Source organism: Sus scrofa, chromosome 17 (genome assembly GCF_054392235.1).
Source record: "Sus scrofa isolate SSC_HxYL_T2T_F1_AM1 chromosome 17, Sscrofa_HxYL_maternal_Yorkshire_Landrace_v2.0, whole genome shotgun sequence".
Classification (NCBI taxonomy): domain Eukaryota; kingdom Metazoa; phylum Chordata; class Mammalia; order Artiodactyla; family Suidae; genus Sus; species Sus scrofa.
Window position 1 is genome coordinate 41061604 of NC_139399.1, and position 22430 is coordinate 41084033.

At 49.3% G+C, this 22430-nt stretch overlaps 1 protein-coding gene across 3 annotated transcripts in view; it reads right to left on the reverse strand.

The window, feature by feature from the left end:
* Positions 1 to 22430, reverse strand: part of STK35 (serine/threonine kinase 35) — a 62984-nt gene that overhangs the window by 35576 nt on the left and 4978 nt on the right. For all 3 annotated transcript variants that reach the window (XM_085003466.1, XM_005672793.4, XM_085003467.1), the window contains exon 3: positions 9278 to 10027. In XM_085003466.1, the coding sequence (XP_084859592.1) occupies positions 9315 to 10027 (713 nt within the window). In that variant the 3' untranslated portion in view covers positions 9278 to 9314. The remainder of the gene's footprint in view (positions 1 to 9277; positions 10028 to 22430) is intronic.

Below are 22430 nucleotides of genomic sequence, written 5' to 3' on the forward strand. Positions count from 1 at the left end.
GACAAGGCCGGGCTGTGCTGGAAAGGCCCATTGCACTCTGCCAAGATCTGACAGCACTACCCTTCCAGCCCATGCCTTAGATTTGTCCTAGACTGGAACTTTCTGGGAGGACATGTCTTAGACATGTCCGAAAAAAACAGAAAAGGAAAAAAAACAAAAGGGAGCCATATGTGACATGCAAGGGTTTTCCTTTTTCAAAAGGATGGAAGTAAATGCAGAATGAGTCACCGGGCTCATCACCTGTGACTTTCCCACTGGAACACAGAGTCAAAACCTAAGTCCGACGTGATAAACCTAAATCCTGCCTTCCACCTGCTTTCCACCGCGGCGCCAGCACCAGCACCATGCCTCGGGGTTACGCAAAGCCAAGGTTACCCACCATTCATAAGATGACCTGCCCACGCCTCGATCCTTTCTGCAGCCCAGGAGAACAGAAGCACTTTCATCTTCCTCATTACGCCCCACGGCATGCCTGGGTGGCCCTAATCCATTCCTCCCGAGTCCCCAGACATCACTTTTCTTTTACAAAGAAACAAACTACAGAATTCTGACCTGTGTACGACGCAGGCCGAGTTATAGCTTCCCCCTGGCACCTCTAACTGAAAGCGAAATTCCTTTAAAGTTGGGGAATTCATTGCAGTATTTTACGGTATTGATTTATTTTAAACTTGGCTGGCTGTTTTAAGGCCCGCCGTGTCTCTGAATCCTAGAAATGCTGGAGGAGGTCTCCATTTCCTTTGATTTTGTAAAATCACAGAAGACTCTCTAGTGGAAATTGAAAAGAGGGGCTGGGAGCTTATACGTGGCCGCCCTGGCTTACAGCGGCCGAACCGCGGGCGTTCTCTCTGGGTCCTGGCCCTGAATGCTCCTCCGGGTGGGCATGTTACTGCCACAGCAGTCCCCTCTCCCCTTGCCAGCGGCGTTCTGTCCCCAACAAAGCCTCAGTATGCCACGATGAGTCTAGGGCAAGCCTGAGACATGGCCTCCTCACTTACTACCTTACAAGGTGCCCCTAAACCCACCTTTAAGAACCAGCCCAAGGTACCCCTTCTTCCAGGACGTTTTCCCTCCACTCTCCAGGCTTCCTGTACCTCTGCCGAGCCACACCAACTATAACTAAGCCTCCCCGTCTCCGGGCCCTGGCTCAGCCGTGACCTCCTAGAGGGCAGCATTGGTCCACACCACCAAGACCTCCGCCGGGAAGGGCTGCCCTAAGAGGCGAGCTGTCTGGCTCACCAAATCCTACCTGGCCTCCGAATCGTTCAGTACAGGGCTGCAGGCAGCCCCACTGACAGGGGCAAATCACCAGTCAAGGTTCAGTAAGGAGCTGGAGAGGGGTCAGGGGACACTGGGCACACCCTGCCATTTTGCTTAGGATCCGCCTCCACCTCCAGCGTCCAGGCCAAGCTCACTTAGAACAGGCTCCTGTCACATCAGAGCCCTTCCTCGGCCTGGTGCGTAGACTGTCCTGTCAGCACCCCTTCCATGCCAGTGCTTTCCTGCCACCGCCGCGTGGGGCATGCTTTGGGTCTCCTGCTTTCCAACCTTCTGGAAACTTTAACCTGTGCCTACTTGTGTGTCATCTGCCTATTGCTGCCCGGCCCCTGGTTGTGGAGATGTCTTGCCTGCCCTGTGGGGCTGTATCAGTGATACAGAGGAGTCATGGCACCCATGCTCTCACCTGACAGAGCAGAAGGTGGCCCTGCCGCGGGGGCGGTGCAGAGATCCTGGTCAGGCTCTCAAAGACACAGGTGGCACTGACACTAATGCCAGCGGCCTCTCGTGTGGAGCTCAAGTTGGGGGACCTACCATCCACCTCAAGACACAAACCCACCAAAAGCTGCTTTTAGAGGGGTAGAAGGCAGGGTGGAATTCCCAGTGAGACACTAGGTTTCAAATCCTGACTCTCAAAACTGCAGCCAAGTGAGTCTCCACTTCCTCATTGGCAGAAGGATGGCAGATAACAAACAGTTATACAGATGAAGTGTGATAAGGCTGGAGGTAACAGGGCGGGGCCTCTGCTCTCCTCCAAGTCAGAGGGCCCCTGACGACAGGCTTTTGCAAGAGAGCTGTTCTTGCTGGTGGGGCTGTCCGTGCCCCTGGGGTAAGAGGAAATGGGAGTTGGAAGGACCCCAGCTCTGCTCACAGCTGGAGGATTATAAGAGCTATTCTGATTTGCCCAAAGGGATGCTGCCCAGGCCAGGAGGAGCCCAGGATGCCAGGGAGGAGGGGGAATGTGAGCAACAACAGCCCCAGGGCAGGCCTGTCCCCTCTCGATATCCTGCAGATTATCCTTGGGGGGAACCACCCTGTTACAAAACAGACAGCTCAGCTTCCTCCCTTAGTTGACACAGTAGGAGCAGTAGAGGGGTGGGGGTGAGGGAGGGCCAAGGCCGGTGGGTGCCCAGGGACTGCCCCCCCCAATCTGCTTGGATCTAAGAATGAACAGTCACTGGCTAAATACCCACCCCCCTCCAAAGGATCTCTCTACTAATGCACCCTTGCATTCTTTCCAAGGACCTAATCAGCCACTTCCCTCTTCTGCTCCCCCATCCTCCCTTTGGGCTGTTCAAGGCCCCACCAAGCACTGAGGGAGGGGCCTCTGGGCTGTGAGAATCACACCTCTGACCGGGTCCCTTCAGCAGTTACAGCCTCACTGTCCCAGCTCACTGTCCTCGGGGCTCAAGGTTGTTCACCAGCACCCTCTGAACTTTCTCAGAGTAGAAGAAACACCTTCCCAACTAGAAATTGACCAAGGGCCAGGCACCTGGGGTGGGCCGGTTACTCAATCTCAGAATGTGCAGTGCTAAGAGGACAGGAAATGCAATCTACAGGATGCTCAATTGTTTGCTGAATTTTGAAAACACCGGAGTGTTATAGGCAATTCAATGAGGCGATACATGATATTGGTTAAAGCCATGCACTTAGGCCTGGGTTCAAATCTAGGCTTTGACCCTACTAGCTCCGTGAGCTTTAGGAAGGTACTTGAAAAGAAGAGAACTAATGGGCATAAAGCACCCAGGCCAGAGAGGTCCATCAGTCAGCCTCATCTTTGGTGCTGCTGCCGCCCTCCATCAAAGCCTTCTAGACTCCGGGGGCAAGGCTCGGGGTTGGGGGGGGTCTTACACCCCCTGAAGCTAAGTCTCATCCATGGTCTCCTCCCGCCTGTCCCACACAGAGGTGGTCCTAAGAGAAAGGCTGTCTTATGTGCTCCTGGGCCGTCCTGATGGCCGGGCTGGAAATCACTCACCAGACAAGGGGCCCGGAGACCTATCTAGCCCTGGGTTCCCAATTTCTCACTTAAACCTTTTTAAAATTTACCCTCCCCACTGCCACCCCGGGACTCTGTTTCGAAGACTTTGCTATTTACAACAGACCACAGTAAGCATTTTCCCACTTTTAAGATTGTAGTCTTAGCAAGGCCAGAGATCAAATCGGCATCCTCACAGACACTACGTCAGGTTCTTAACCTGCTAAGCCTCACTGGGAACTCCTCATCTTACTTTTGATTAACTTGATACTTATACTATGATACAATTTGGGTATAATTGCAGCCACAAGGAAGCAAATGATCTGAATTGCCTTCTACGGCTTCAGCGTGAGCATGTGTCCTGCTGCCTGTGACGTGAAACGAAAAAAGTCCAGCCGAGTGGTTCAAGTAGAGGTTTAGGAATCTCCACCTTAAAAAATTTCTCCTCATAAAACAGAAGCAAAATCGGAAGCCCAGGTCAGGGGGCCAACCCAGTACATCCAGCATGTTAGCCCAGAGCCACGTCTTTGGACCCCAGGCCAGGGAAAACCTGATTTCTTTAGCCCTGATTTCTTTCTCATGCTGGGCTGCTACCAAGACCGCATATGGTGCAAAAACTATTTTCTATGACCCCTCAGGTCACGCCGAAATTGGATTTCCTTCGGCAGGGCCGAGCTGCCTACTGCAAGGAGACGTCATTCAAGGCTCTGGTTTCACAAGGCCCTAGTAACTAAGGTTTGTATATTAGACAGTAAACTTGGCCGTGAATGCAGAGTCCCTCATCCCACAACACCCTCCCTGGTACCATGTGGGCGGTGGCACCTGGAACATCAGTTTGGCTGGCTTCCTGCTTTGGGTAAGGTTTGTGGCTGGCTGGTAGGAACCATTAGGAATTATTAAATGTATTCCAAAAGTTGACACATAAGGGAGAATCACTGAGGAATCTTTAAAAAGATACATTTTTCTGGAACAAGCAAAGGGATAGAGTTGCCCTGAGTATAGCTTTGTTTCCAAAAAGAAAGCTATTTGATAACCCTCAGAAGCAAGGCAACCAAAGACCACTGTCTGCATCGGAACGGAAGACAAGGCAATGCTTCCACCTCAAGCCCAAGTGTGTATTGAAAACTACCATTTAGCATTGCATTTAGACGGTTTATACAGGGCCCTTCCAACCTCAGATAAACAGGTAGGATTGACTCCATTTTACGCATGACAAAACCCAGAGAGGTAAATAACCTGCCTGCGGTCACAGAAATGGGACTCAGGCCTGGCCAGTCCACTAGGCAACACCCCTTCGGGAGGAATTCCATGTTTCCAATCCGAACTGTATTTCCACTCCTGGTTGCAAAAACACGAAAACCATTTCGTCCCAATCTAGGCACTACTCTGAAACCTGCAATCCTAGCTCACTGAGTCTGCCCCATGACCACAGGTTTAGGAGGAAGGCTGGCAAGGAATTAGCACACATACTTTCGTCCCTCCAGTTCAGACCTTGGATAATCCTTCGCTTCCTAGGTCTCCTGCTCCTTCTCAGCAGCCCTTTGCGAGTCATCAAAAAATGTGGTTTGTACCTTGGGAGTCCCTGGAGACAAGCCTTTTCATGGTTCTTTGCCTTTTTCACTTTCATTCTCTGCTAAGTGTTGGGTGAAGTTTTCCAGAAGTTACATGATGAGTGACATGGCACCAGGTTGAAAGCAACAGCAAATGAGAATCCAGCTGACTATCAAGACAGATATTAAGACTGCTAAAAAGATACAAAACAGTGCCACTCTACTCACTAAAGTTTCTGAAAAGTTATTTTTCATAGATGATGATATCCAAGTTAATACGTAACAATTATTATTATTCATTGAAAGGAACATTTAAAACATTTCTCAGTTTTAACTTCTAATGCAGCAAATATCCATAGATATAACCTAAAACTGTGGAGTCCTCAATTTCAGGAGTACAACAGGGCCTTCAGACCAAAGCCTTGAAAGAATCCGTGGTCTATTCTCTCAATGGTCTCCCATTCCTCTCCTGCCTTCTCTCTCAAGCCCATTCTAATTAGGGGTTCCCCTCATTATGTGCCACCGAAACTGCTCATGAGCGCTGACTTTCCAGTGGCTAAACCCAATGGTCAAGGCCCAACGGCCAGTCTCATCTCACCCGACCTGCCCATGTGCCGTGGCCGAGTCCCTCCTCCTCCCGACATCTTTTCTCCACCTGGCTTCCAAGGACGCCATGCCCAGGTCTCCTTTATCTCTGGCCCCCTTGTCTATGCCCACTCTAGTACGTTGGCCATCTCCAAATGCGTACCTCCAGACCAGACCTCTCCCCTGAACTCAACTCCCCCCACTCTACCTCTATACTTGGCTTCTGAACAGGCATTCCAGACTTTCAGATGACTAACACCCAACTTTCTCCAGCCAAACCTGTTCTTCCTAATGTCTCTCCTCAGTCTCACTGGAGCCTCTCCAATGGCTTGGAGGCCAAGAGTCATCTGAAACTCCTTTCTCTCACATCTCACGTCAATCTAGCACGAAATCCTGTTGACTGACTTCAAAATTCACCCCAAATCCAATCATCACCTCCCCTGCTCCACTGTTCAAAGCCACCAGAAGCCACAATTCTTTGTCACCTGGGTTATCTTATCCTGTATCATCCTCTCACTTGCTCAGCAGTTGCAGTGATCCTTTCAAAAGATCAGATATCACATAGCTGGAGCACACACCAATGACGCTCCATCTTGCCAAAATTCCTGACAAGGGCTATTCTAGTTGACGCCTAGCTGCCCCTCTAGCCTCTTTTCCTATATTCTCCTCCCTGCTCACATGATCCAGCCTTCAGGCTGTTATACCGGTTGCTGACTCTAACTGGATGCTGTTCTTCCTCCAGAAATCCTCAACTCCTTCTAACCTTTGCTCAAAGGGTCTTAAGGAGACCCACCCTGATCCCTTCCACTTGGAAGCAGACCTCCACCCATCCCCCACCTCCCTGCATCCCACTCTCCCTTATCCTGGTCTAAAGTCCCCCCAACCCCAACTCATAGCTAATAGTTGTGCTTCTCTGTCTCCCCAGTAGGATGTAAGCTCCACAACTGCAAGAATTTTTGTTGGTTTTGTTCACCAATGCATCTTCTGTGCCTGACAGAGTCCCTGGCAAACAGTTTCTCGATAAATAAAAATGACTATATGGAATTAGCTTCTGCATCTATAAAGCTTGATTGGGACAGAGGGGAGTCTGGACTGAATATAGTTCTTCCCAGCTCAAGCCTCCGATTCTCTAACAAGCCAGATTCTCCTCATTTACATCACAACTGATCTGAACCTTTGGTACCATAGGGCTCAGCTCCTTGTCACACAGACCCAGCCCACCATTCTAAGTGCTAGCTAGGACAGGGCAGGACAGGCACCAACAGACCAAGCCCTCTCTCCTCACTGGTGACAGAATCTGAGCCACTTGGCCCTAACTATGTTCCTGATCTTTTCTCATCTCGAGGTCACCTATTTCTTGTTCCTGAAACAATCACTCCTAATTAGCTTTAACTCTGTCCTGAGACACAGCACAAATCCCAAGTGTGGACGTCCGCACGGGAGCCGTCATCTCAATGAGCTGTGACAACCCCATAATTCAGGTCCCTCTTCCAATGACAAACCTTCTTCTTACCCCGGCAACCTTGAATTTTAAGAGTTTTTTTTTTTAAAGTGGAAAAGATGAGACGGAAATGGGAAGTGACAGCATGAAATACAATTAAAACACTGTCTAGCCAACCCTACTTAGGTTCAAACACGGTACTACCCAAAAAGTGAGTTTTATGGGATGCTGTTCTCTTACTCACTGGGCAGCAGGACAAACTGGCCTGGCACGTGTTAGATAATAAACATTTGCGGAATGGAAGAATTAAACCTGGGGTGACTCATTTGAGAGGTTCATTGAGAACAGGCTCAACTCAGTAGTAACCAACTTTGACCAGAAATCTGAGGGTGACGAAGGGACTAAAAAACCGACCCAGGTAATGGAGGGCTCTGAGCCCGGGGTGTTGAGGCTCCTTTTTGGTGACCACTGGGATCAGCTTCCATCCTCATCACCTCCTCTCAAGGCTTCGGCAAAATCTGTGAGTAGCTTATTTTCAGCTTGCTGTATTAAGAACAAAAGGTGTAGGCGGAGGTGGCCTGGGGAGCAGGGACACAGGAAGATATGCCTGCCCTTATATTAGCTGGTAAATGCCCGGACCCCTTGCAGGCCTGCAAAGGTGAAATAAAATGGTACATGTGAAAATACCTAGCATTTATGGTGGTCAATGTTCTCCATTCCCACACAACAAGGCTGCGGGTTTAAGGAAAAGAAATCAAATCTGACCAACACACTAGCCAGCATGTGAGTGTGCTGACACTAATCTCCCAATATCTCTTACTTCCTGCCACTTCCACACGGGCCAGCTGTCTTGCCTGTCCTCTGCCTCAAAGACCCAGGCACTCCTCTTCCCTCAGGGCAACCCCATTTCAAGTTCAATAGCATCTCTTACTAGTGTGAGTAATGAAGTAATTGGTCCAACTGGTCCCCCAATCTCCAGTTCAAATCAGCTCACACATACTGAGGTTCGTCATGCTACGCTGTTGTGCTCTGGCTCGCAGATGGCTCCCAAATGCCTAACTCAAGGTCACAGGCCAGGGTCCCATGTTTCATCTTATCTCTAATCTCATTTCCCTTGCTTACATCTCAGACCCTGGTCCAAGGGAACGATCATTGCTCAGCTCTGTCCATGCTCCTGGCAGGCCACTGTCCTTCCCAACCACCACCTGTCTACTCAAACTGCTAGAGGCTCTCAAAGGTGCTGGGCTCCCCCTGGCTTTGGGTGCTTGGCAGAGGTCATCCTTCTATGTGGACTACTCCCAATTTCCTACTCTTGTCTCTGGGCACGATTCCCCAAAAGCTCCATTTTCCTTACATTGTAAAGCAACTCTGATAAATTCTGATTTAATGTTTCTCTCCCTGACCATGCTGCAGAATTCAGGAGGGTGGGACCAAGTTTCTGATTTTGCTTACCGTCGTTACCCCAGAGCCTAGCGTGGTACCTGACAAATGAAAAGCCCCAAATAAACCTGTTAAACAAGCAAAGACTTCATGAGATCCTGCTGTACAGCACAGGGAACTATATCCAGTCACTTGCGATGGAACTTGATGGAGGATAATGTGAGAAAAAGAATGCATATATGTGTGTATAACTGGGTCACTTTGCTGTACAGCAGAAATTGACAGAACATTATAAATCAAGTATAATAAAAAATTCAAAACAATAAGGAAAGATTTTCTCTACAAGAATATTCATGGAGTTCCCTTGTGGCATAGCAGGTTAAAGATCTCTGATGTCACTGCAGCAGCTCAGGCTGTGGCTGTGGCACAGGTTTGATCTCTGGCCCAGGAACTTCCTTCCATGTGCTATGGGTGAGCCCCTTTCCCTCCCCCTCCCCAAAGAATATTCACTCACACAGTTTATAGTAACTAAAATGGAGAAACCATCTGACCTCTAAAGTGGGAGAATGGCGACATCATGGTACCTATGCTGGAAATGTCAATTACTGAAAGCCATGCTTTTTAAGTGTAACATGGAGAAATGCTCAGATCCTTGTTGAAAGAAGAGCAGGAAACAAAACCAAACCTAACTACAGCAGGAGCTAAACTATGCAGAACTGGATGCGTGAGGAGAAGGATACAATTTCAGGATAGTGTTTAATCTGAAAGAAATTGTCCGTACCTCTTCCACAGCAAGCATTTACTAATGCGGAAAAACGTTCTAAAAAACTTAAGAGACTCAGCTCAAATGCAGCATCCACTCAGCAAACCTCTCTAGACCTTCCAATCTGTACTCACATCATCCCACGTCTCCTCTTAGAGACCCCGGGTGGGGGGGAATCTCTGACCACAGGCCTTTAGTTCTCCTCAACCTGCATTTCCCCCCAACTCCACAGGGCCCTCCCCGGGGCCCAGGCTAAAGAAGCCAGCAGTCCAGGAAGCGTGCATGCGGAACACGAAGGGGACACTCACCTAGTTTAAAAACACCCAAGATGCTTTGCCCTGAATTTTAAGCAGCACATGTGACCTGGTCCATTCTGGTTTCAAGTTCAAAGGCATCGGGCCGGTCCTGTGGGTTAGCAGCTAACATATCTTTCAAGAGCTGCTTGATCCCCTCAGACATGGAAGTCCTGCGTTTCTGGGGGATGTGCAACTCCATCTTTGGGTTTTCTAGCAGCGCCTCACCAACAGGGACGATCTCAGTCCCCTGTTTGATATAGGTCCCCAGGAGCTCCTTCTTGGTCTCAGAGTCAATGAAAGTGATTCTCTCGATCATTGCCCAGATGATAATGCCCAGGGCAAAGATGTCGGCCTTGGCGGTGTAGTGTCCCTCCCAGACTTCAGGGGCCATGTAGAAGTCTGAGCCGCAGGCTGAGGACAGCCAGTATTTATTCACATTCACATTTTTGTTGTCTTGATTGCCCTCTTTCCCTCGGGGCGCCAGCCCGGCACACACCTTGCTGAGTCCAAAGTCTGCCACCTTGAGGATGGGGGTGCCAGACCGCTCCGTGATGAGGATGTTGTCTGGCTTGAGGTCCCTGTGCACGATGTGGTTTTTGTGCAGGAAGGCAATGGCGCTCGTGAGCTGCAGCATGAAGCTCTTGTTGGTGGCGGGGTCCGGCCTCCGGGACAGGACGTAATGATTCAGGTCTCCACCTTCGCAGAACTCCATGACGAACCAGAGATAGCAGGGCTCCTCCGCGTAGCCCAGGATCCTTTCTCCTAAATCAGAGGAAGACCAGAAAGAGCCTGGGTGAGGACACGCTCGCACCACTTTTTTTGGGCAGCATCTTAGAGCAGGAGCGACAGTGGTAACAGGTGCTCCAAGCCAAGAGGACCAGCACAAGTGGCAAGGAGCCAACTCTGCACCAGAAGGCCCATCTCTACTCACACAGGGTGAGCCAAGGGATAACGAGATTGGGGAACTCTGTGTTATTGCTGAATGGCCAGGAGGTGACGTAGTTCAGCTTTGCCAGTCGCCACTTTGGCTTCTTCACCTGTAAATGGCCACGTGTAACTTACAGAACAGCAACACTGGCACCTGATGTTCAATTTCATACTTATTACCACCCTAGGAAGTAGGAAGAAATAGTCCCGCCTCATAAAGTGAAGAACCCGAGGCTCACAGAGGCTTAAGAAACACAAAAACCCTGTGCTCATTATACTGGCCCCCCACAGGCAGGACATCCTATGATGGCACCTGCACCTCCCAGGGCTGCTGCTGAGACACAGGGAAACGTATGAAAAAGACCACAAATTTCTGTTTATTCTATGCAGGCCAAAGACCTAGCCCTGCTTCCTCTCTGCCTTGGACAGTGATTCCTGTCACTACATCTAGAATGGCACCGAGGTTTTATTTCAGACACACTCCAACTCATCCCTGTTTCCTGGTAGCCTGCCCTAGGCTGAGCACAAGTTATGTACAGGAAAGGCCCGTCTCCTTGAAGTTTAGTTTCAAGGTGATAACAAGTACGTAAAACAGCACGCATCCTAAGTTATGCATCTGTATCAAGGTCAAGTTTTATGAGCAGTGAAGGGTGGGTAGGAGTCACCAAATCTAAAGCAGTGTGAAGGGCAGGACTTGAGTGACCCCTAAGAGACATGCTGTAGATCAGCAGGGAGAAGCCAGAGGCAGCTCTGGGCTGAGACGGGCTGGACAACAGAAGCACGGGAACAAATGGCTCATAGAGGTGGAAAGAGGAAGCATGAAGCACAGATCTAAGATGGAATCAAGGTGTATGAGCCTGAAACTCCAGGTCTGCCCTTCCACAAGCGACCCATGGAAACCCCATGATCCGGCACCTCCAAACAAACCCCATAATATTTTATAAAGCAATTAAGGAGTTCCTGTCGTGCATGGCTCAGTGGTTAACGAATCTGATTAGGAACCATGAGGTTGAGGGTTCGAGCCCTGGTCTCGCTCAGTGGGTTAAGGATCCGGGTTGCTGTGAGCTGTGGTATAGGTCACAGACGAGGCTCAGATCCTGTATTGCTGTGGCTGTGGCGTAGGCCAGTGGCTATAGCTCCGATTAGACCCCTAGCCTGGGAACCTCCATATACCGCAGGTGCGGCCCTAGAAAAGACTTAAAAAAAAAAAAGAAAGCAAGCAATTAGTGGTACACTGAACCCCCAGAATGAAGTCATTTGATGGCTGCAAGTGTCCAGAAAAGCTTGAGCCTATGTAAGCAGGTGTCTCATGGTGCTGATGAGGAGGCTGGCCCTGCCCAGGGTGCAGGCACGGGCCATTCGTGATTGAGCCAGACCCCCAAGACGAAGCCTCTGATCTCCTGCATAGTGTCTCCCTTGTGCCGAGAGTAAAGGCTACACCTCCTCAGAGAGCTTTAGCCAGACGGTTTCTTTTACCAGTCATTAGCAGAACCAGCGATCTGGAGGAGATCCTGCTAAGCCAAAAGGCCCTGAAATTACCAAGGCAGCCAGTCTACCAAAGCCAGTGGTCTGGGAGTTGTAGGTTGATACAAGACGACGACTTAGATGAACAAGGCAAAGCTTTAGGTTTCTGACCACCATCTGACAGACCACGTTTTCCTGGTAATTATATTATTTGTTTACATCGCTCACAATCAAAAGTAATAAAGGCAAAGCCAGTTTAGGGCAGATGGGTTTGTTTATTTTTTTAATATTTATTTTGAGTTGTTTCTCATCTCATAATCCTCTTTCTAGGTCATCGGCTCTACTGGGCTGAGGCTATTTAAAAAGGCTGCAAAATGAAGCGGTGATCTGAGACCTGATCAATCCAGACTCTGGAGTAAAGACCCACAGAAAGGGGAGCAAGAAATGCTTGCTGGTGGTAGAGCCAGAAAGGAAACTATTAAAAAGCCATCAAATTCCTTCTGCAAAGGCCACATCAGAAAACAGTGAAACTTCTGGTGGGGAAAGAAAGGGTGGGGAATGAGGACTATTTTAGATACAAAGTTGGTAACTATGGCAACCTCAGCCAAAAGAAAAACAACTCTGCAAAACAGACTGCATACAACATTAAGTCCAGGTTATGAGAAGCCAGGGAAGAAAAAAGGTAAAAAACTTCCCTCACTCAGCGAGTGGGGGGGTACGAGACCCAGGCCTGGGGAGCTAGCTCTGCGGAACCAGCGAGGCTCAGGAGATGCTGAAGGAGGGGCTGTGTGGGGATGATGGCGCTGCACAGGAGGCAGCCTCAGAGGCAGACCCGGCTCCGCGAGCGGGACAGGATGGAAACCGGGCGACTTTGCGGCTACTTGTCGCAGAGACAAACAGCACTTCTTCGCACAGGCAAGGGCCTGGGGCTTGTTTCAGGAGAAGCCACAGCATGTGTTTGCATACAGGAGCCCCAGCTGGCTGCAACATACACGAGAGGCGGGTAAGAATTCCAGGCCTTTCCTGCAGGCAGACTGCCTACCTGGGCCTCTCAGTGACCCCACACCGGGATGTGGCCCGTGATGCTCTGGGTACAGTTCTGTGAGAGGCAACAGGAGAGCACAGACTGCAAGACAAGGGGTCTAGGTTTAGACTCCAGTTCTGCCCACAGGTTTACTGGCTGTGAGGATGATGGCAAGACAGCTAGAACCTGGGGCAGGCAGGTCCTCAGACCTCTCAGCCTCTGTCTTCTCACCCATCAGACACACTCACACCATGTGGTACTGTGAGTTAAGTCACAGTACTCTGAGGGGACTCACATCACCAAAGGCATCATGCCCACCGGACCTCAGCCAGGTCCTAGCAAGTCCCGGATCTCAATGCTCCCAGTGCCGTGGGCCAGAGAAGACAGCTCGCGTGGTAGGCCAAAGATGAAACCGAGATCAGAACATGAACGTGGACGAGTCGATTACATTTCTCAGGCTGTGATGGCTAAAACCCGTGTTCTAGCCAGAGCGGGCTGCTTTTATCTGAGGTGACCTCTCCGTGGAAAAAATGACCCTTCTCCCCAAATCTCTGCAGGTGCATCTGAGAGTGTGTACCTTTGGGCCCAGCCTGAATGCCAACCTACTTGACCTGCGCCTGATTTCTCAGGTGACTTCCTCTTCCAACCAGCCAAGGCCGGAGTCTGTGCACCGGGAAGAGAAGGCGGTCAACCTCTCAGGGATGAGCGAGCCCTGGTTCGGAGCTGACACTTATCCTGAGACTCAAAATGTCATGGGGGTCCCCCCAACCGGGTGGCGCTGATGGAGGTCGGGTGACCAGTGGCGTTTTAGCTCAGGTTCCTCTCACAATGAGCTCAGTGGGTCCCCGAAGTCACCCTGTGGCGGCTTCTCCCGTTTCAGGATGTAAAATTGGACCAAACACATCCAGCAACTAGCAGAATCCCCACAGGAAATAAGGCTTTTCAAGCTGAAAGAAACAAACTTTACTTAAGTTTTATAATTCCCTTGTTTGGTATAAATCTGACAGTTCTTTGAGTTGAAAAGAAAAGAGGTTAAACATTGAGCTGCCCAGCGCTGGAGAAAAGAGGGAGGGTGTTATTTGGAGGTGATAAGGTTTTGTGGTAAATTAACCTTTGAGAGCCTATGGGATCCCAGGAACTACTTACAGGCTTGTTACGTGAGCTAGGCTGTCTCGTCTCACTGGACACTCTTTTATAGGTGGGGGAACTAAAGCTGAGAAAGGTGAAGTAGTTATTTGCCCAAGATTGGTGCCATCAGTACCCACAAGTGGTTGGGAGGGTGTGAGCCCGCACAGCCAAGTGCCCCCACCAGAATGTGCCAACTCCTGGGTCCCGGGGGGTGGTGGTGAAGAAATGCACTTTGATTAGAGGCAGGCCCTCCTTCAGGGGTGTTTTATTATCTTTCCCAAGTCCAGGTAGTCAGAAGACCACAAAATAAACTCTGTTTCAAAACATATCCTAGGCCACAGTTCACAAGGAAAGAAAATTAAAAAGAGTTCCCATCTTGGCTCAGCGGAAACAAATTCAACCAACCATGAGGATGCAGATTTGATCCCTGGCCCCTCTCAGTGGGTTAAGGATTCGGTGTTGCCGTGAGTTGTGGTGTAGGTTGCAGACGCAGCTCAGATCTGGCATTGCTGTGGCTGTGGTGTAGGCTGGCAGCTACAGCTCCGATCAGACCCCTAGCCTGGAAACTTCTATATGCCTTGGGTGTGGCCCTAAAAAACAAACAAACAAACAAACAAAAAAAAAAATCAAAGCAGGTGCTTGCATCTCATCACTCTTGGGCATAAGCAGTGTTGAAGTCTCCCAACAAAATGGGCTTTCCTCAGAAACTGGGGACTGGTGGGCTCAGCCTGAGGATAAAGTCAGTAGGAGCTGTGGAGAGGCAGACACTTCCTAGAAAGGGATACAAAATACCCAGGATTTTGTAAGTCTACTTCTAAGCATCTTCCAGAAATTAGACTTCGATGCTCTCGTCAACTCCATCTAAACACTTCCTGAGCGCACACACTGCCTGCCAGACACCAGAGATAAGCAGCAGTCCCTGCCCTCATGAATGTTTCTGGTCAGTACAAGAATGGCTACAGCTGTGAGCACAAGGACCAGGGCACAGTTCTGTCTGAGGAGCAGGGAAAGGGGGTCGGGATGAGAAAGGCAGGTTGAGAGCCAGTGGCCATGAAGCTTGTCTCCCAGGGTGAAGAGTGAGCACGCTGCCTGGCGGGGTGCAAGCTTAGAGCAAGGGACGCAAGTCATCTGGGGCAGTCACACAAGAGTTGTGGTAGGAGGGGATGAAGATGAAGCTGGAGTCAAGGTCACATGAGGAACAGTGTCTGGTGGACTAAAAGCATTTGAACTCTAAGAAATGGGAAGTGACTAGAAATTCTAAGTATTCTGGAGAGAAGCTGCTTATTGGAACTGAGAAGTCACCACCGCTCAGTGAGACATACTATTTAGGTTAAGACATCCAGGCTGCTGACAACACTCTGGTTTGCCACTAAGTACTGATTTCAGAGATGTTAACATGTCAAAGAGCATGTCTGAGAGTCCACGAAACAGGTTCCCTCCGGAGGCAGGAGGAGCTAGAAAGGGCAGGACAGACCAGCAGCCGAAACAGACTAGCAGCCAGCAGGGGCCCCCAGGAGGGTCTGAGGGCTGGCAAAGGAGGTGGCGCCGCAAGAAGGGGAGGGGGAGAAAGGCCTTGGAGGTTAAGCATCAACAGAACTTAGTAACTTGTCACACTGTGATGGAAAGAGGCAGCCAACCCTTTCTTCCCACTCCAAATGTGCATCTACTTTCACAAGTGTAGGAAAGTACACTTGAACTTTCGAAACTGAGGCTTGAAGGACTAACTAACTTGCTGATGGTCTGACGGTTAGAGGCAGGCCCCGGTTTCCAGTCTGGATTCCTAGCCGTGCTGCTTTACCACTGCCTCTTGGCACCAGCACAGCAGCAGAGGTTAATGTGTAGACCTTTCATCCCCTCGCACTGGGACACAAGTCCCTGGAAGTACTGGCCTGTACGCCCCCACCCCCAGGAGCTTAACCTTCACCAAGTCCCTAGAATTGACAGACCAGCCACACAAAATACAGATTCATTTTTCACAAGAGGAGGAATCATGATTTTTTGACAAGTGTGTTGAGATAAACAATTCAATATTTATCACAAGTCTTCAAAATGCTCAGTCAATTTGACATAAAAATCCCACTCTAGGAATTTATTCTAAGAGTACCAAAAGGACAAAAACAAAAACTAAAAAACAAAACCTACCACCGTCAGCAACAGAAAGGCACACCAAGCACTAAAAAAAAAAAACAAACGCAGAACTCCTATTTCATACAGCACAGTAAAAGTGAGGAATAGAAGCAACTTAACTGTCTACAAGTACTTATCTGTTAACAAGGGCATTGCCACTTAGTTGACTGCTTTAAAGGGCCACGTTTTACTTGAACACAATTTACTTTAAAAGCCAAAACAGGAGTTCCCCCTGCAGCACAGCAGGTTAAAGATCTAGCGTTGTCTCTAGCAGCTCGGTCACAACTGTGGCTGGGATTTGATCCCTGGTCTGAGAACTTCTACATGCTGCGGGTGCCGCCGAGGAAAAAAAAAAAAGCTGCAAGAGATTACATGACATGCCATAAGCATGCTTAATGTGAAGTGGAAAAAAACATAAAATTTCAAAGTTACGTTTAAGCAAATATTATAAAGGAACTCAGAAATGAGGTTTGAATTTGATATGACCATAGCCATCCCTGCTTTGGAATAGTTAAAAATTTTAATATTAACAACGTTTAACTAAAGAAGTGGTTTGGGAGACGATCCTAAGAAGATGCTGAAGATGAGGCCCATTCGGCAGCTTCTTCCAAGATGAGGACACAGACCAAGCCCTGGCCCCAGTTTCAACGACCTTGAGCCGCGTCACTATAAAGAGGCTGGGCCCAGTGTCAACACCACAGGGTGTGTTCACTTCAAAGCACTTCATTAATCAAATGTCACTGCACACCAGAGAACAGACCCCTAAGGGTGGCTAAGGGTGGCTGCCAGGGCAAAATATGTCCTACAGAGGCCAGGAGGCCAACTAGGAACTCGGCCCCAGTGGAAAGGAGCCAGCCAGGTGTGGGGTCAAGATCACCTACTCCCATGCTTACATGGCTATGTGACCCTGGGCAAACTTCTTAAGTCCCCACGAATATTTCATTTCCCATAAACTGGGAAGAGACATCCACCTCCACGGGCTTAGCTGTAATATACGAAGCATCTTTGCAAGGTGCCTGGACCCCAGGGCAGACACCTACTGGGTATGTATGGTGTTAATGAGTCTGGACGGTCATAAAGCAGCATGTAAAGAACATGGAAATTGGAAAGAACGTCAGATATAAACCTAGACCCTGACCCTTCACCCCTGTGGTACTGAACCAGTTACTCAACCTGATGGATCCCGATTTTCTTGTATGACCAGATTACAAAAACTCCAACCTCAAGTGGAGAGGATTAAGACGAGAGGATGAACCACGAAAATCTATGAAAGCTTAACTAATAGCACTTGGAAATGTTGCAGAGATCTTGTTAAAGAAAATGCAGATGCCATTGGCCAGGCAGCCCTGGCTCGCTTCTTTCTCCTGTGCAACGGGCCTGCCACTCGCCAGGCTCACTTCTTTTGTCTTTTTGCTTTTTCTAGGGCCGCTCCCGTGGCATATGGAGACTCCCAGGTTAGGGGTCTAATCAGAGCTGTAGCCACAGGCCTACGCCACAGCCACAGCAACGCGGGATCTGAGCCACATCTGCGACCTACACCACAGCTCATGGCAACGCCGGATCCTTAACCCACTGAGCGAGGCCAGGGATCGAACCCGCAACCTCATGGTTCCTAGTTGGATTCGTTAACCACTGCTCCACGATGAAAACTCCTCGCCAGGCTCGCTTCTAACCTACCTTTAACAACTCATCCTTCCGTCCCCTCCACTTAGCTACATTCCTGCCCGCTGCTCTCCCTAGAGCACCTCTCCCAGGCTGCAGCGAAGCAGCCTCGGCTACACTCTCCTCCCTTAGACTGGGCATCACAGCAGGTCTGGGTACCACAGTGGGATGAGACCACGTCTCTGGGCTCCTGTAACGCCCCACACACATACTGAGCAGGCGATTGATAGCTGGGTGAAATGAATCCAGATGAGATCTGCTAGCTGGAGAGGCTTAAAATGGAGAAATAACGGGGAACATGTGAGTATAGAGCATGTAGAATATGTGTAAATTAAGACAACTAGGTGAGCATCCAGAATCCAAGGAGGGCCCCTGGCTAAACACCACCAAAAATCAAATGCAAGCTGAAAATAAATGGACATTCTATTGGGAAGCTAAGCTCTCCTGGAGAGTTTATTTACATTATAAAAAAAAGCCCTACCCAAAGCAACCTCAATTAATCAAAGCTCTCAATTAAGTAAGGGTTGCTTCCATCTCCTGGGGCTGGTATCTAAAACCCCCAGTGCACATAGAAGGAAGGCAGCCTGTCAGCAGCAAGAGAGAAGTCTGTGTGGTTTGTCCCAAGACAATCAGGAGTAGACCAGAGAGGAGGCAGAAGGGTCCCTGGCAGCTGAGACACAGGGGTGGGTGGCACCGGCAGAAATTAGCAGGGCCGCAAGTACCGCTTAACACATAATGAAAACTAAATAGTAGCCATTAGCTTCCGAGTGCAATACGATCATGCCCAAGCCCCAAGCAAGACAGGAGCGTCCAGAACTTAAGCCACCAAGAGAGCAGCACAGCTGTCAAGGAATGTGGGGCCCGTCCAGGACGCGGGGCTGCGAGCCTGGCTTGGGCATCTGCTTAGCTGTTTCACACCAGGCAATTTCACTATCATCAGTGCCTCAGCTGCCTCACCTGGAAAACGGGGATGATGACAGCAGTGACTTCAAGACGGGGTTGTGAGGACTCGATCACTTAACAGGTGAGGAGCCTTTAGAACAGCTCCTGGCCCAGAACAATCAGTGAGTAGGAGCTTTTATTTAGAGTGAAAGTGAGACAAAGATCTTTTACCCCCAGTCAATACCAACATTCTACTCTATCCCATTCATTTCCAGGGCTCTGAACGCCTCCTTGATATATATTATATATGTCAGGGTGGCCAAAAATTACCATTCACCTCGCTGCCTCTACCTCACCCTCATCCTTAATGAGGCCCCAAGGTGCGGCAGGAGAGCATTCAGAGTTGCTTTCTAGGGGTCTGGGAGGGGGCGGCCTGGCCCTGAGCCCAAGGTCTCCCGGGGCTCTCAGTGGGCAGAGAGGAGTCTGCAGGCCGACGCCCCAGCCACCAAGCAAGACTCTGGTTCCTCCTCACACCGACTCCCCTCAGCTTTCCGAGGTCTGCTTCCTTCCCTGCTTCCCCAGGCCTCTACGCTCCCATTTTCCAGGGCACCCCCCACCCCCCCGACCTTGCACTGTGGACACTGGGTACATCTCGTACATGCCTCATGAAGGAAGCTGTGGCCTCTTATACAGTATGTGGCTCACAGTCACCCCGGGCACCGGGGTGCAGACAAGACCACCTCCAAGGGCCGAGATGCCCACCCATGTCAAGTCACCTTAAGGTACCTTGAGAGCAGCAAACATCAAATAATTGGCAAAACATACAAGCTTTACCAAGGTGGGATATGCTAGGCTCCTAGCTCTCCCAAACTTCTAATCATTCTGTTTTATGAGCCTTGAGCGTTTGTCCTCAATTTTGGGGGGCCCTTAATTTGTTGCTACTTATCAGAAGGATCGGTGGTGTGCACCGCAGAGCTCCAGAATTTCTGAGTTTGACAATGAGCTCAGGCTTGCCAGCTGTCTTAAGTTGGCAGTAACCCCGTTTTAGGTGCAATCAGGACAGGGTCCTTTGGCGATGAAAAACGAGAGTATAAAAGCAAACCGCTGACATCTTAACCCTTTTTTAATGAAAAGTACTGAAAAGTTAAACAAAGCCACCAACCCATCAACCAAATTTACAGGACTATTAATTTGGTTTAAAAAAGCCTGGGAGGCTGGTTTGAAAGCTACCACTAACTCAACTGGGGCAAGGCCTGTCCCTTTCCTGGGCTTCAATTTCCTTCCCTGTGAAGCAGGTCAGATAAGACATCTAAGACAGCTCAGTACTGACTGTTTCAAACTTTTTTCCCCCCTTTTTTCTTTTTAGGGCCAAACCCGAGGCATATGGAAGTTCCTAGGCTAGGGTTGAATAGGGCTGCAGCCACCGACCTACACCACAGCCATAGCAAAGGGGGGTCCAAGCCCCATCTGTGACCTACACCACAGCTCACGACAACGCCGAATCCTTCACACACTGAGCAAGGCCAGGGGTTGAATCCGAGTCCTCATGGATACTAGTTGGGTTCGTTACTGCTGAATCACAAAGGGGCACTCTGCCTCAAACTTCTGTTCTCTGGGCAGACCTGCTTGGTCCATCTATGCTCAGAGAGAAATGAAGGACGTAAGACACAGAAGTCTATCAAAGTTGAAGACGACTAAGAATTGCATTAAGAGGTTCCTTACCCTTTTTTTCTTTGACATTGGTCTATTTATACAGATTTTTTTTTTTTTTTTTGCTGTGCCCACAGCATAGAGAAGTTCCTGGCCAGCAACCTGAGCGGTTGCAGTAACAATGGTGCATCCTTAACCTACTGTGCCACAAGAGAATGTCCAGACAGGATTTAAAAAAAACAAAAACAAAACGGCAGGAGTTCCCATCGTGGCTCAGTGGTTAACGAATCCAACTAGGAACCATGACACTGTAGGTTCGACCCCTGGCCTTGCTCAGTGGGTTAAAGATCTGGCATTGCCGTGAGCTGTGGTGTAGGTTGCAGACGAGGCTTGGATCCCGCATTGCTGTGGCTCTGGCGTAGGCTGGCGGCTACAGCTCTAATTAGACCCCTAGCCCGGGAACCTTCATATGCCATGGGAGCGGCCCTAGAAAAGGCAAAAAGACAAAAAAAAACCCCAAAACCAAAAAACAAAAAACTACAGAAACGCCTTCTGGCAGAGTTGATACTTAACAGGAGGAAAAACAAACATTCTCTCTTTGGCCCAACTGTGAAATAAACTGACTTTCTTCTTTACCTATTCAAGTACTTCCTAGGCCCCCTTCATCAAAAGCCCACCCTCTCTGCTAACTTCTGGCTGACTCTAGATTCTCACTCGTGTTAATTTGCACAAAGCAGTACAAAGCACATGTTAATGAGCCAACTTGCCTTTTCCTCCTGTGACCCTGATGAGCATCTGAGTCTTCCACAGCTCCTCAGACTTCTCAAATTAAGTTCCTTTGGGGCAAAGAGGTTTTTTTTTTTTCCTTTTTTTTTTCTCCTGCAAATACCACTATAGGGACTCAGTAAAAGTTTGTGGATTTGGTTCACTGAGACTTTAAAGCAGTTTAACACTTTTACAGTCTATTCAAAATTATCCTGGAGTTCCCGTGGCGGCTCAGTGGTTAATGAATCCGACTAGGAACCATGAAGTTGCAGGTTCGATCCCTGGCCTTGCTCAGTGGGTTAAAGATGTGGTGTTGCTGTGAGCTGTGGTGTAGGTCGCAAACCCGTGGCTCGGATCCCGTGTTGCTGTGGCTCTGGTGTAGGCCGGCGGCTACAGCTCCGATTCGACCCCTAGCCTGGGAACCTCCATATACCGAGCGACCGGCCCTAGAAATGGCAAAAAGACAAAAAATAAATAAACAAAATTATCCTGGATTGCAGGAGACTGGGGAAGAGGTGACTGCAAAGGACATTCTGTTTGAAGACAGAGCTGAACTAAATTATCTGCAAGCCAAAAGGAATCTTCCCGGGCGGGAAGGGGGGGAGGCAGACCAGGACTGCTACATTGTGGAAGCTGAAGTCAGGAAAACCACCTGGAATAACTTGGGTCTTTGTTCTCCACTTGAATATTGAGAGCAAAAAGCTCTATTTACAGCTTGTTAAATTAACACTTGACAAGTAAATCTGAACCTGAGTTTATAAGCAGAGGCCACGTGCACTGTCTTTACTGCTCCATTCCGGAGCCCATGACATGAACTGACCTAGAGTAGAGGCTCATTCATGTAAGACTCCAAATAACTAAAAGGGACATATTAAGTATGCGGCCTAAAGCAAATTATTTTTAGGCCTCAGTTTTAGTTCACAAAGGGAGGAAGAAAAATCCCAGGGTTTCTGTCAACTTGGCGCTGCCGACAACACAGGAAACGGAATGTGTTCCACGGTCAAACGAATTTGGGAAACTTGAACAGGGAACACCGAATCTTTTTTTTGGGTCTTTTTAGGGACGCATCCAAGCCATGGGGAGGTTCCCAGGCGAGGGGTGGAATCAGAGCTACAGCTGCTGGGCTACACCACAGCCACAGCAACGCGGGATCTGAGCTGCATCTGTGTCCTACACCACAGCTCATGGCAACGCCAGGTCCAAGAGCTGTGATGATCGAGGCCAGGGATCGAACCTGCATCCATCCTCATGGATCCTAGCTGAGTTGTTACTTGCTGAGCCACGAAGGGATCTCCCAGGAACACTGAATCTTAAAGGGAACTGTCAGTGGGAGAAGATTCAAAATGCAGCCTGAAATTAACTGAAGCAGTGAACTTTTCATCTGGAGCACTTGTTGATACTCCCAGGCTTCACAGCAACCCTACAACAAAGGTACTGCACTCCACGGTTAAAGGAATGCTCCCCACAGGTTTTTAACAAGTTGCCCCATGTCCCATGCAGTCAGTTCAGAGAAGCCATGGCTAAAAGCGAGGCTAA